Source organism: Nicotiana sylvestris, chromosome 11 (genome assembly GCF_000393655.2).
Source record: "Nicotiana sylvestris chromosome 11, ASM39365v2, whole genome shotgun sequence".
In the NCBI taxonomy this organism is placed as follows: domain Eukaryota; kingdom Viridiplantae; phylum Streptophyta; class Magnoliopsida; order Solanales; family Solanaceae; genus Nicotiana; species Nicotiana sylvestris.
Window position 1 is genome coordinate 58,871,405 of NC_091067.1, and position 15,402 is coordinate 58,886,806.

The 15,402-nt window shown below is 37.2% G+C and overlaps 1 protein-coding gene across 4 annotated transcripts in view; it reads left to right on the forward strand.

Annotated features, from left to right (window-relative positions):
* The first annotated feature begins 938 nt into the window (after positions 1–938).
* The window catches only part of LOC104236527 (rho GTPase-activating protein REN1-like), a 76,333-nt gene continuing 61,869 nt past the window's right edge, over positions 939–15,402 (forward strand). For 3 of the 4 annotated variants that reach the window (XM_070162731.1, XM_070162729.1, XM_070162732.1), the window contains exons 1-6: positions 1,068–1,221; positions 1,317–1,388; positions 1,891–1,927; positions 3,889–3,965; positions 11,185–11,255; positions 11,363–11,441. In XM_070162731.1, the coding sequence (XP_070018832.1) occupies positions 1,192–1,221; positions 1,317–1,388; positions 1,891–1,927; positions 3,889–3,965; positions 11,185–11,255; positions 11,363–11,441 (366 nt within the window). In that variant the 5' untranslated portion in view covers positions 1,068–1,191. Of the gene's footprint in view, positions 1,039–1,067; positions 1,222–1,316; positions 1,389–1,890; positions 1,928–3,888; positions 3,966–11,184; positions 11,256–11,362; positions 11,442–15,402 lie in introns of those variants that run through there. The other variant, XM_070162730.1, reaches the window with a different exon arrangement.

Below are 15,402 nucleotides of genomic sequence, written 5' to 3' on the forward strand. Positions count from 1 at the left end.
TTTACGAGAGAGAGATATTTTCTATGACAAAGGGATCGATAACTTGGTATTCTCACCATAAAATTTAATGATCACAATGCATAGAGAATTTGTCACCAATCGCTGATTTTGATCAAGTGTGATGATTTTCTTTTGTTGCAACATAAATATCTCTTCATATATCTTAAGGCTTATCTTAATTTTCATATCGCCAAATTAAATTGTTTACCATGATAGTTTTGACTATGGAGATTTCATGGACGGTCTAAGTGATGAATTAAAAAGAAACTTGTATGAGAAGTGTTATGACTACAAAATAGAATTAAAGACATGACGCAAGTAGAACCGCAAAACCAGGTTCTACTTTCTCAACTTCATTATTATCTTTTATTGCCTTTTCTATATTACCTTTTATATAGTCCAACTTCTATAAATGATAGGGTAGACGTTCCATTAAAGTGAGGATCATCTTCAAAATACGCTTCATACATATTTGTACCTTATTAAATTAAAATAAGTAAAAAAATTACATATATCTTATAAAAATTTGATTGTTCATTTTCGTAATCTCAGATGATATTGATCCATCTTGATAATTCGTAAAAGCTTATACTTTATTATTTTTTCATGTATACATCATTATCTAAAGTTTTATTTAATAATATTAATATTAATTTACAAAATATATATTATATAAATCAATAAACACGTACCGAGAGACTAATTTTTATTAAAATCTTTTTAAAAGAGAAACAAAATTTAAAAAGTAGCCCCAAGAAAGGGCTAGTTCAAGAAATGAGCAGGAGAAGAATTGCCTCCAAAACAAGGTGCATATGTTCAGTCAGCAAAATAGGAAGAGACATATACGGGCGACGTGTCAGCAAAACAATAAGAAAAGGTCTCCCCAGGGATGCTCCGTTAAAGTTGGCGTTTGTCTTTCTTCTTTGCTTGACTTTCGGTTTTTCGTTACCAAAAAGTCCTCCCAATGCGACGTCGTTGTCACTTCATTTACACACCAAAAAAAATAAGGCCAAATTGAATATTTTAAATTCAAAGCAAGTAAGAAAGTACGCATGTATTATTTCTCGTTCATCGCTGCAGGAAAAAAGTAATATCTTCATTTCGTTTAATATGGGTTTGAATGTGCTTGTCCTCAATGCAGGATAATTTGTGTTGTTGATAGCGAATGCGAACCTTATTCACGCCGAGACCATGACTAACCAAAATGCTGACGCTCCCCAGGTAATAATCATTTTTTCAGTATTTCATAATTGGAATTTTTATGGATATTATGATTCTTCTTTGATTTGGGTTAACACACATTTTTCTGTTTTCAGGTAGAAGTGGGTCGTCAGCCACCTGCACCACCTGGGGCGAATGATCAAGCACAGTTGCATTCTGGGAATAAGGTAACTCTGGTCTGTTTACAACTCTTAATACATTTCCACTCTGTGCTTAACAGTTCATATACTAGACAAGACTCTATTTTCTTGTTCTGGATTTTCTGGATCAAAGTGATTATAAGCATAATTAGTCCTTGCTACTCGTTCAGTGTTTGCGTAAAGCCTAGTCCATTTGATGGTAGCTCTCTTGCACAACAAAGAATGTAATGAGAGCAATCAGTGCATCTTCTAAGTTATTGTTCTGTCATTATGTCACGGGCATTACTTTTTATGAAAGAGATAATTTCTTTTATAAGTCTGTATCAATTAATCATAGGGAGAATTGCTGTTTTTCTATCGAGCCTAAATAGCTTTTACTTCACTTTATAATGTTCTTATTACTAATATTCAACCACTGGTAGAATTTATAGTTGATATACCTTGTATGGATGACAACAACGGGATTCGTTGGAACTTTTTTTTTTTTTTGATGAAGTTAAATTTATTGAAATGAAATTTCTCTTGGCAGGTTTACAAGAGTGGCCCTCTATTTTTATCATCAAAAGGTCAGTCTTCCATCTTCTATGCTGAATTTTGGCATAAACTTAGGAAATGGTCTTGATCTCTCCTCTCTTCTTCTTGCGTCTAGCTTTTGCTTATGATTTAGAAGTCATATTCTTCATTTTCCTCTTGCTCTCTGATGCTAAAATGTTAAATGTTGTCTATATAGTTAAAATCTAAAACATATTATGGGGTTTGTCTCTTGGCATCCAATTGAGTTGGAGTTAGAATGCAAGGTGAAAGGGTGCTGTTGAGGGTTGTGGATAGTGGATAATTCCTATGTTTCAGCTCTATATCTGAAAGCTTCCGTAAGTATTCATATTTTTAAAAGACTAACACACTTTTATAGGATTTGAATACACATCTTTTTCTATAATTGGTTGATCTGGGCACTTTTCAAAGAGACACCATATATTAAAAAAAGGGAAAAGGACCAAATATACCCCCAGTACTATAAGAAAAGGTTTAAATTTATCCCTCGTTATACTTTGAGTCCAAATATACCTGTCGTTGTACTATTGGTTCAAAGTTTGTCCAAATTGGACATCCAATCATATGTGGCACTGACATTTGATGAGGTGGATGCTACATGGCTTGCCACCTCAGCGCCCCTAACCATTTTTTCCCTCCCTTCTATTTTTTTTCCACCACTAAAATTTTCTTCCCCTCCACCACTATTACCACTACCATGAAAAATATTGTATTTCAAATTTTTGTCTTTTATATATGGATTAAGGGCGCTGAAGTGGCATGCCATGTGGCAATAGTGTCACGTAAGATTGGATGTTCACCTTAGACAAACTCAACAGAAGAGGGGAACTTAACAGAAGAGGGGTATATTTGAACCAATAGTATCACAATAAGGGTACATTTAGATCCAAAATATAACGAAGGGTATATTTAAACATTTTCTCATAGTTCAGGGGTATATTTCGCCATTTGCAGTTAAAAAAATTAAGAAAAAAGATGGATTGAACCCAGTGCTGCAAACTAAATGGAGTCCGTAAAAATGGGGCAATAGATGAAGAAGGAAAATTTTGAGGGTTAATGATCTCTGTCTTAACTATATGGACTTCCTGAATTTGCTTGCTTTACAGCCTTCACTTTGTTTTATTGCTTGTGTGGTGCACGATCTACTCTTGGCTGCACAAATAACATGGTCTTGCTACCTTTTTATTTGACACAACCTACTATGGTGACCCATAATAATGCTTTCAGTCATGTTTCATCAACAAAAAGTGAAAAAATAAAAGAAAAAGAAACCATGATAAGTTCAGTTTCTGTTGTTCTTCCTTGAGAACCAAAAGAAAGCATCTTCCACAAGAAGGTCTTTGTATTTAAACCTCCCATGCCATGCTTGAAGTCTACCCTCTTGTAGTAATAGTTTTGAGTGATATATTTTTTGACAACAAGAAATGGTAGTGCCATATATATCATTTATTTTGATATATATTATTTTGATTTATCTACAGATACGTTCAGCGGTATATCATTTAATGCAGATTTCTCTTTTACTTTTGAGGATGGCGTCTCAGTTCTTTTCTCATTAGCTAAAATATCATTGTTATTTTATTTTTCTGCATGCTGTCTTATTAAATATCTTTGGACTATAAAACCTTTTTTTTCATTGTTTTAATATTTCCACTTTCCTTTTTTCTTTATTGACAAGCAAAGTATTTATATTTCATTAAGTTGTATTTCTAGATAGATAGCTGCTTTTGTGTTTCCTGTCTTATGCTTTCTTTTGTTCTATATGATTTAAAGTCTTGTATCACATTATCTCAAGTGAGTACTTTGTAATGTTTATGCTTAAAATATGTGTCACGAGGTTCGTGTGAATGTATATTTGATAATTAGGTTTATGTGAACATTGACAAATGTTCTATATTTTTATTAGAAAGCAAGAAAAGTAAGAGAGATTTTTCATTATCATAAAATTAGATGTTTCTGATTTCTTTTGCAATAGGAATTGGTTGGACATCATGGAAGAAGAGGTGGTTCACTCTAACAGAAAACTCGCTGGTCTTTTATAGAAGTGATCCAGTGAGTTTCCTCTCTTATAACTGTACCCATGATTGTTTGTTACTACTATGCTTCAGACTCTGTTGGTTACTAGCTTTATAAGGCATTGCCATTTGTAATCCATACCATAATTGTCTTAGTAAGCTTTCTGGATCACTTCTGTTATACCAATTCATTGTGGGAAGGAATCTGAATATGAACTCTTTATATATATATATATATATTACATGGGTTAATAGTTAGAAAATTATTAGTTTGGGGTTGTTTCCCTGTATGAAGCTATATAGAAGGTTCAAAAAGACAACAATATTCCAAAAAAATAATAAATAAAAACTAAAAAGGAAAAAAGAAAAGTAGCAAAGTGAATTGGACGGCTAGGTTTGTAATTCTTTAGGCACCAGAACAACTACAAATAATCTGCTTAAACCTGAATATCGAGTTTTGCCAATTTGAAGCTCTTCCTTTTTCTGTCTCCTATATGCACAACTGGCCCACCAGAAGCAAATTGGTTACTGTCTGTCAAAGATTTACCTTCTACATGTCCCATATACTCCTAGTTGTTCAGGAAATATTCAAACAGATGGCAGTTATTAACTTATTATCATATAAGCCAAAAAAAAGATGCAATCGTTGTTGTCTTTTAAAAGATTCTTACACTAGTGTATTATGCCATTTTGGTTCTGATGTTCTTGCATTCCTTTTTTTGTTTGAAAAACTTGCTCTGTTATAATCATGACATATTGCTATTGAGTACACACAAATGCAACCTTTCTTTACTTCTGCATCGAGATTTCCCCTATTTAGTTGATTGTTAGAAACCAAAGAAGTTCTATATTTCATATCTAGAAGAGAAGATTACAAGGCCTATTTATAAAACTAATTCACCTAATCTATTAGTTGTCATACACCTAATTACACCTACTATACAACTCATATACATGTGCTAGCTATGGTGTAGTACATGTGTATACATGTGCTACACAACTTGTATTACACCTACTATACAACTCATATACATGTGCTAGCTATGATGTAGTACATGTGTATACATGTGCTAGACAACTTGTATGTCAACACTCCCCCTCAAGTTGGAGCATATATATTGATCATGCCCAACTTGTTAAAGATATATTCAACTCGAGCTCCATTCAAAGCTTTTGTGAAAATGTCTCCCAATTGATCTCCAGTTTTAACATGACCTGTAGAGATGAGCTTTTGTTGAATCTTTTCACGAACAAAGTGACAATCTATTTCAATGTGCTTAGTCCTTTCGTGAAATACAGGATTAGAGGAGATATGAAGAGCAGCTTGATTATCACACCACAACTTTGCTGGCAATGTAGTTTGGAAGCCAACTTCACTTAATAGTTGATGTACCCATACAACCTCACACACAGATTGTGCCATAGCTCTGTATTCTGCTTCCGCACTAGATCGAGATACGACATTTTGTTTCTTACTCTTCCACGAAATCAAGTTTCCACCAACAAAAACGCAATATCCTGTCGTGGATCTCCTATCGGCTTTTGACCCTGCCCAATCTGCATCTGTGAAACACTCAATGTTAGTGTGTTCATTATTCTTATATACTAGACCCCGTCCTGGAGATCCCTTTAGATAACAAAGAATCTGCTCCAGAGCCGCCCAATGCCTGACTGTTGGGGAAGACATAAACTGACTCACAATGCTGACAGAGTATGCGATATCGGGACGAGTTACTGTAAGATAGTTCAGTTTCCCAACCAATCTCCTATATTTCTCTGGATCTTCGAATAACTCACCGTCTTCTTTCACGAGTTGTGTGTTAGGAACCATTGGCATGCTGCATGGTTTAGATCCCAACTTTCCAGTTTCAGCTAACAAGTCAAGAGTATATTTCCTTTGGGACAAGAAGATGCCTTTCTTGCTCCGTGTAACTTCAACTCCCAAAAAATACTTTAGTTGCCCTAAATCTTTCGTCTGAAATTGAGTGTGAAGGAAAGACTTTAGAGTTGAAATTCCTGTAATATCACTTCCAGTAATAACGATGTCATCAACATATACTACCAATAAAAGAATACCATCATCAGACTTTTTATAAAACACCGTATGATCGCAATTGCTTTTCTTCATCCCATATTCTAGAACAGCCTCACTAAATCTGCCAAACCAAGCACGAGGACTCTGTTTCAGCCCATAAAGAGATTTTCGAAGACGACATACCTTTCCACACTCCCCCTGAGCAACAAACCTAGGTGGTTGCTCCATATATACTTCTTCCTGAAGATCTCCATGTAGAAAAGCATTCTTTATATCAAGCTGATGCAGAGGCCAATCATAAGTAGCTGCCATGGAAATGAATAATCGAACAGAAGCTAACTTGGCGACCGGGGAAAAAGTATCCAAATAGTCGACTCCATAGGTCTGTGCATACCCTTTTGCAACAAGGCGTGCCTTAAGGCGAGCTACTGTCCCATCGGAGTTAAACTTAACAGCAAATACCCACTTGCACCCAATAGCCTTTTTGTTAGTGGGCAGATCGGCCAACTCCCAAGTACCCTTCTCATCTAAAGCCATCATCTCTTCTATCATTGCATCATGCCAACCTGGGTGGGACAATGCTTCACGAACAGTTTTAGGTATCCTAGCAGAATCTAATGATGCAATAAACGAGCTAGAAGAAGTAGACAAATGGTCATAAGACACAAAAGAAGAAATAGGATAAGTACATTGTCGTGTACCTTTGCGAATGGCAATAGGAAGATCCAAACTAGGATCTGAAACACAGGAGGTTGGATCTACCGACGAAGCAGAAGTAGGTAAAGGATCGGGTTCTGAGGTTTGTTGTCGCCTGGTATACACACGAAGAACAGGTGGCTGCTCGGATGGTCGATCGAGGGAAACGGGTGACTGAGGAAGAGGTGTTGGAGAACTAACTGGATGTGTGACAGTGTAGACCAAAGTATCATCTTCTTCCTCAGGACTGTTATAAACATATGAAGAAAAGAACGGATAATTTTCATGGAATGTGACATCGGCAGACACTAAGTACCTTTTGAGATCTGGAGAATAACACCGATAACCTTTCTGAAGACGTGAGTACCCTAAGAACACACACTTAAGGGCCTTTGGATCTAATTTAGTTACTTGTGGACGAACATCACGAACAAAACAAGTACAACCAAATATTTTGGGTTCAATAGGAAATAATGGCTTAGAGGAAAAAGAATGTTGTAAGGAATATTACCATGAAGTACAGAAGATGACATACGATTTATTAAAAAACAAGCTGTAGAGACGGCATCAGCCCAAAAACATTTTGGCACTTTCATTTGAAAGAGGAGTGCTCGGCCTACTTCAAGAAGATGTCTATTTTTTCGTTCCGCAACCCCATTTTGAGAAGGGGTGTCAACACAAGAAGATTGATGTAGAATACCATTTGTAGCCATATAATCTTTAAACAAATCCGAAAAATATTCTTTTGCATTGTCACTCCTTAAATTACGAACGGAAACATTAAAATGAGTTTTTATTTCAGCACAAAAAGCACAAAAAATTGAAAACAACTCCGAACGATTTTTCATTAAATATAACCAAGTAACACGAGAATGATCATCCACAAAGGTAACAAAATATCTAAAACCAGTTTTAGAGATAATAGGACATGGACCCCAAACATCGGTGTGAACTAACTCAAAAGGTAAGTCGACCCGTTTATTGACTCTAGAAACTTTAGGAAGGCGATGGTGTTTAGCAAACTGACATGACTCACAATCTAAAGAGGAAATACTCTGAAACTGAGGATATAACTTCTTCAAACTTAGACAAGGATGGATGACCCAATCGACAGTGTACATCAAAGGGAGACAACACAGTTGAACAAGAAATGGATTTCGGCACCTGTGATTCAAGAACATAGAGACCCCAGACTCAGAACCTTTACCAATAATCTGCTTCGTCGTAAGATCCTGAAAAAGACAATAATTGGGAAAAAATAAGACACAACAATTTAGAGTACGAGTAAGTTTACTGACAGATATTAGATTGAAAGAAAAATCAGGCAAATTTAAGACGGAACTAAGGGAAAGAGAAGATGTTGGGTTAACAGTGCCAGACCCTAAAACATATGAGGTAGACCCATCGGCTAAAGTAACTGTGGAACATTGGGTATGTGACTGAAAAGTGGAAAAGAGTTTAGAGTTACCTGTCATATGATCTGTGGCACCAGAATCAATGACCCATTTGGATGACGAAGAGAGGAGACACTTAGTGGTTTTACCTGACTCGGGGATAGTATTGATAGGAGGAGATGATGACTGAGATGGTGAAATAGTCTTGGAAGTGGTGATGTTGGCATACTGAGATCTTTTGTTCTTATTCTGAAGCTTCACACAATAACGTATGGTATGACCGAGGTCATGACAATAAAAACATTCAACTTCCCCTTGCTTTAGGTCTCGACTATCGCTACTTCGATTGTGATTACTATGACTCCTATTCTTTTGGACGCGGCTAAGCAGAGCACCACTATCGATCGTGGCTGTCGGACCTGGATGAGACTTTTCAGTACGCAACACTCTTGTAAAGGCCTCTTTCAAGGAAGAGATAGCAGTCCCAGATAAAATCTGCGATTTGGCCCCTTCAAATTCGGGAGAAAGACCAGAAAGGAAACTCATGACCGCCAGTTGTTCACGCTGAGCCTGTTGTACCTTCACATCTGGACTAAACGGCAATATAACATTAAGCTCATCATACACCTTCTTAAACTCTGAGAAGTAAGTGGTGAGAGAGCGATCTTGCATGGATGGATGGTAAAATGCCTGGCACACATCATACATGCGAGACAAGTTTCCTTTGCCAGAGTACAAAAAATCTAAATAATCCATTAGATCCTTCACATAATCACAATGAGAAACTAGATCATTTACCTCACTGTGCATCGAATTCTTGATTTGGAGAAACAATTTTGCATCCTCCTTTAACCAGACTGATTTAGTCTCATCCTTGGGTGGATCATCAACCAAGTGGTTCTCTTTGTCGATGCTCCGCAAATAGAGACGGATCGTCTTACTCCAATCCATGTAATTGGAACCCATGAACTTATTCTCCGTAAGTTTGGACATAACCGGAATGACATCAACGGTAGGTTTCGTTTCAGTCATCTTGCACCCGAATAATAGCAGAATTAAATAGTCAAGAACAATGCAGTGAAATTTGAACAGTGCAGTGAATAGTAATATTTGAACAGTGAACAGTGAACAGTGAACATTGCCGGAACAGTGATCTTGGAAAATGAAAGTTGTCAGGAAAAAAAAATTCTGACAGTACCACTTTGGTCGGAATAGTGAATAGAAAAATCTGTAAAGAAGTGGTCGGGGCAAAAAATGACCGGAAATAGTGAAATAGAATCAAAGCAGCGAAAGACTGTTCTGAACAAAAATAATTTGAACGGGGAAAAAAAATTCCCAACAACAAACTGATGAAAAAACTTCAATGCTCTGATACCATGTTAGAAACCAAAGAAGTTCTATATTTCATATCTAGAAGAGAAGATTACAAGGCCTATTTATAATACTAATTCACCTAATCTATTAGTTGCCATATACCTAATTACACCTACTATACAACTCATATACATGTGCTAGCTATGATGTAGTACATGTGTATACATGTGGTACACAACTTGTATTACACCTACTATACAACTCATATACATGTGCTAGCTATGATGTAGTACATGTGCTAGACAACTTGTATGTCAACACCTACTACCAAATTATGAGAAAGTTCAGGCAGTGCCAGCCCTCTATTTGGTCAACTTTACCATTTGAGTTTTGTTGCTGATGGCTAATATGTTATGATGCAATCGAAGAGTAAAAACTTTTTGGTGCTTAGAGTGAGAATCATGATTGACAAGGTGGGTTGCTCTGATGGTAAGCACCCTCCACTTCCAACCAAGAGGTTGTGAGATCGAGTCACCCCAAGAGCAAGGTGGGGAGTTCTTGGAGGGAAGGATGCCGAGGGTCTATTGGAAATAACCTCTCTACCCCCAGGTTAGAGGTAAGGTTTGCGTACACTACCCTCCCCAAACCCCACTAGTGGGATTATACTGGGTTATTGTTGTTGTTGTAGTGAGAACCATGATTCTTGTACTAGTGATGTTGCCATGGCCTGAAAGCATCTTCTATCTCAACTGGTAGTATCAATCTTAGCTAAAACTTTGTGTTAATTAAACAATCATTACTCTTTATGTCTTCTATCTGAGAACGATGTCTTGACCTGCTCTAATATCCATGTTGTTTTTAGTGAGTTAATTTGGTCAAGGATTGGAAAAATATATGATCTAGAAGTTTAACACATAATCTGTTACACTTGATAATGAAATCTGTATGCCTGCTAAGAAGATTGAACAAGCAGCCTCTATATGAACTAGTGAAGTTTGAATCTCATTTTAAAGAGTATATGGTTACGGTACATTAGCTTTTCCCTTTCTTTTTGTTACATCATTTTTTCTTTAATGTGGGATCTGACAAGTGTGTTCTTTTCAACCTATGTCAAAGGTAGGTAAGCCGGTTTCTATTACTATATTTTAAGGATGCTTCCAGGCAGAAGAAATTCCTTCTCCCGAGTCTTCTTTTTTATTTGTCATGTAATTTATATGGGTCTTCCAAGCTTCAGAGTAATCCAGCTAACACCTACTATTGTACTGTTTACCTAAGAGCTGATTCCCCATTGAATGTTTATTGATCACCTTTCCTCTTCTTGAGAAGAGGAAAGGCTTAATGTGAATAATCGCAGTCAAAGGGCTTAATGTGAATAATCGAGTAGTTAAATGGTTTCAGAAACGCCTCTCACTTGCAATTTAATTATGTAAAATCCTCCGAAATTTTCTAGGTTCATTTAAAGAACAAAAAGTTAAAACTGAACTTCGAAATGCTTTGCCTCATATAGTTTCTTGACATGGGGTTAAACTAATATCGAAATATACAGTTGATTTGCCTCATTCAGGCCTAAAGTTTGTCATTTACTCATGAAAATTCCCATTGGCTACACAAAATCGCAGAGACCAGATTCTTGATACATTTGTATTACTCTGTTCAATTTCTTGCTTTGACTTTGTAGTAGTATCAGTTGTTCCACAAATCCTATTTGTTAGTGTTCATCTTATGCACCAAAATGCAATATCTTCACTGGTGAAGAATTTGTTGATTTATTAGAAATTATTCTGTGTTACTTCATCTCTTTGGCTGATTCTTTTCAGAATGCTGCTCCGCAAAAGGGAGGTGAAGTGAATTTAACCCTTGGAGGTATTGATCTCAACAATTCAGGCAGGTTGGCTAATTATTTCTTGCTATGATTCATATAGTTACTAGTGTGGCTTTCTTTTCTCAAGTGACACCAGAGTGGTAAATGATGCTATTTTTCCTCTGATTTTTCAGCGTGGTTGTCAAAGAAGATAAAAAGCTGTTGACTGTGCTCTTTCCTGATGGCCGTGATGGACGATCTGTCACACTTAAGGTGCCCATATTTTTGGTTGCTTCTTTTTAGCTTTAATATTGTTTTCATATTCCTGTTAAACTTTGATATTCATTCTCTCATGCTGTTATACATGCAAATAGAATTTGCTCTATATTGCATTGATTTGCGGTCTAGGAAGGGAAAGGAAAGACAGAAAATATGCGCTTACACACTTGCCATTCATGTGTGCTTTCGGTCCGGAGTTGCGGTGCTACTTCCCATTCTCGTTCTTGACTTTTAGCTGCATTACTATTTAGGGTGTTAAATTTAGCCCACAAAAAGTGGGCAAGCCTAAGGAGAGGTAGAGGTAGATCGAGGAAGAATTGGGGAGAGGTGATTGGACAGGATATGACACATCTCCAGCTCACCGAGGACATGACCCTAGATAGGATAGCGTGGAGGTCGAAGATTAGGATAGAAGATTAGTACGTAGTCGAGCGATTTCTCTCTTTTCTGTAGGAGATCATGGTTCTAGTTTAGAGCACTTCATCTGGTCCCTCTTTTCTTTATCAGTATTTTTGTTATTATTCTATTATTATATTATTCTCCGGATTTATTACTATTATTGGTTTTTTTACTTTGGTTATCTTTACTATTTTGCGGTCAATACTTTTTTAACCTGGTATTTTTTAAACCTGTTCCAAAAATATTTCTCTTGAGCAGAGGGTCTAACGAAAACAGCCTCTCTACCTCTCACAAGGTAGGGTTAAGGTCTGCATACACCCTACTGTATGAGGTAAAATTAGTTAGCGATATGTGAATGAATGACAAGGTGACACGTGTAACCGGAGACAGGTATTATGTGAGTCAGCTAATAGTTGACATCTTATACAAACATGAGTCCGGTACCGTGTAAATTCCGAAGGCATGGGAACCAATAACAAAGATTTGAAAGAAAGATATCGTTTGAGAAAAACAACATTCAATGAACAGCCGTTACAAAGAATCTCTGTATTAATAGCTAACCGTTATGCAGCCATCAATGGCAGTTTTATTCTCATTCAAGAGGAGCTTGATTTCGGGATCTTGTCTCTCTAAATAGAGCTATAAATAGGAGAATCGGTATCCATTGTAAGGCACGAAAAATCATCTATACTCAAAGACTGTAACTTGCTATCATTCTATAAAAATACCTGCTTTTTTTGTTCCTAACATTGTTCTTATTATCGCTTCCGAAGAGGCTCGTCATACAGCCAGGCTTGTATTTCCTTTAAGTTATTTTATAATCTTATTTTTTTTCTTACTTATTTCATATTTCTAGATCAAATCAATTCACATGTCTATAAACCACGTTACAAATTCAACTGTACCGTTTCACGGGTAAACAGTTTGGCGTCCACCATGGGACATATACAATTGTGTAATTACTTTGATCCATTCATGTGTCTCTAACAAAGTTTGATTCTTTCCTATTAGCAAAAGAAAAATCAGATATGGCAGCTAACAATGTAAACAATTCCTACAATATTGGAGCACAAATCGAACGTGAGGATGTGTTCCAACGTGATGATTCAACTAGCAAAACTCGCAACGAAGAAGATGAAACAACTCAAGTTCGCGAAAGTCAAAATCTGGCATGTAAGAAGTCCAACTCCTGATGATGCGGATGATGAACACGTTGTTCGAAACGGTCAAAATTCTGAGGGACCAACAAAGAGAAATTATGAATCACCTCTCAAGGCAAGACCGGGTGATGGCAGAATTGAAGCAGGACCTTTCGGTTGCTTCCAATAAATCAAATGGAGGAGTTCGGATTCCTCCCAGCGTTCCTGCAAATCAAACAGTTCAAAGAACCGGTAATGACGCTCCAAAGGAGGAGTTCAGTTTTAACGAAGCAGGTGGTACAGATAGTGGATCTAGGAATGACAATAATGATAGTGATCCTTTCAAAACCGAGCTCATGAGATTCATGAGGGAAATGAATGAACGAATGGACCAAAATGCTAAAGAATTTCATGCTCGAGTGGATTAGATCCTGGGAGCGGCATCAGTGCTAAAGGGACCGGATTCCAAGAAGTATACACTGTTGCCGTTCAAACCAAGTTCGGCCCTAGAGTTGATTCTAAAAAGATTTAAGATGTTGGATATTTCGAAGTATGATGGGACTTCGGATCCATAGGAGCATATCACGACGTATACTACGATTGTAAAGGGAAATGACTTGGCCCAACACGAGATTGAATCTGTCTTGTTGAAAACATTTGGTGAAACCCTGACGAAGGGTGCTTTAACTTGGTATTCTCTTTTACCTGAGTATTCCATTGATTTTTTTGAAATGCTTGCAAGCTCATGCTGGGGCAAGAAAAGTCCAAGCAAGGAACGCGGAAATATTCAGAATAGCCCAAGGAGAATTCGAACTATTGCAAGAGTTCGTGTTCCGGTTGATGTTGTTGCTAGCAGTACCGGATGAGTTGGCAGCTGAAGAGTTTACAAAGGGTCTCAACCCATTGAGCTCCAATGCCTCCAGGAAATTGAAGGAAAGCTTGTAAGAATTTCAGGCAACCACATATCGCTATGAGTCAAAGATTAGAATAGAAGATGATCAACTGAGTTCCTCGGTATCTTCCAAAGAACGTAATCGTGATCAGAATCAGGAAAGGTTTAAAGCTGATGTTGATGCAGATCGGAGATCTTCCACAGGTCGGTTTCAGCCTTACAAAAGGGCTGATGGGCGAAAAAATAAAGGTTTTCAGTCATCGGATAGGTTTGCTTCCGATAGAAGAATGCATCGTGGTCGAAGTAGCAGAACTTTACAAGAGAAAGTAGCATCGGAGTCCTGAGATTTAGCGTATCCTCGGTTATCCGACTACAACTTTAACATTAGTTTAGTAGAGTTAGTGTCGGCTATGAGAAACATTAAGGAGGCTAGGTTTCGAAACCAATTCGATCGGATCCTAGTCACAGGGATCCTAATCTATGATGTGAGTTTCATGGAACACATGGTCATATGATTGGGTACTGCCAGCACCTTCGTGAAGAGGTTGCAGCGTTGTTGAAGAATGGTCACCTTAGAGAATTTCTAAGTGATCGGGCCAAAAATAATTATGGAAAAAATCGAGACACTGGGGAGCCATCTAAACCGGCTGCAGGGTCACCTCGTAGGACGATAAACATGATTTTTGGCGGTGACAAGGTAAATGGGGTCACATTTTCAGCAGTAAAGAAGACGAAGATATCGATAACTCATGGCAACAGGATCCGAGAAGCTTTAGAAGATGACATCACTTTCACAGAAGATGATTGATAGACTTCTTCCACTGTACAATGATGCTCTAGCAATATCTCTTAATGTTTTATATTTCAAAATTAATCATGTGTAAGTTGATCCAGGTAGTTCAGCCAATATCATACAATGGAGAGTTTTAGAGAAGCAAAGTTAATAGGGGACACATAGTTCCGGCAACAAAGCTTCTGGCCGGGTTTAACTTAACAAATGTAACGACCCCGGGATAGATTCTACTGCCTACACATGCGGAAGGCGTAACGAAGATCACACGTAACGGCGGATCGAATTAGAGGCTTCCCAGCATGTCTATTTTCAGATAAGCCACAGGATCTTCATAGCAATAAAAGAGGGTACGGGCACTACACTTTGGATCTCAGATACGGAAAGATTGTGACTAGAGCAGATTCTAAATTGGGTGACCAATTTAATCTCCTATACAAATACCAAGTTTCACTTAATCACTCCCCTATTGGATCTAAGATGCTGTTATTGAAGATAATGAAATCTTCTTCAATGCACACTTATGTATATTACCAAAGAGGACACTAATTATGCAACAAATATTTTGAGCTATGGATTCCCGTTGTAGAGCTCAATCCTTCTTATATTGATATAGCACGTGTAGGCCTAGCCAGCAATCTTTCATGGAGTAGTTTCAAAATAAATACTAGTATTATAATTAAGTAACCAAATTGGTTGCCACCTAATCATAAATGACCAAGAATCATTTGTTTG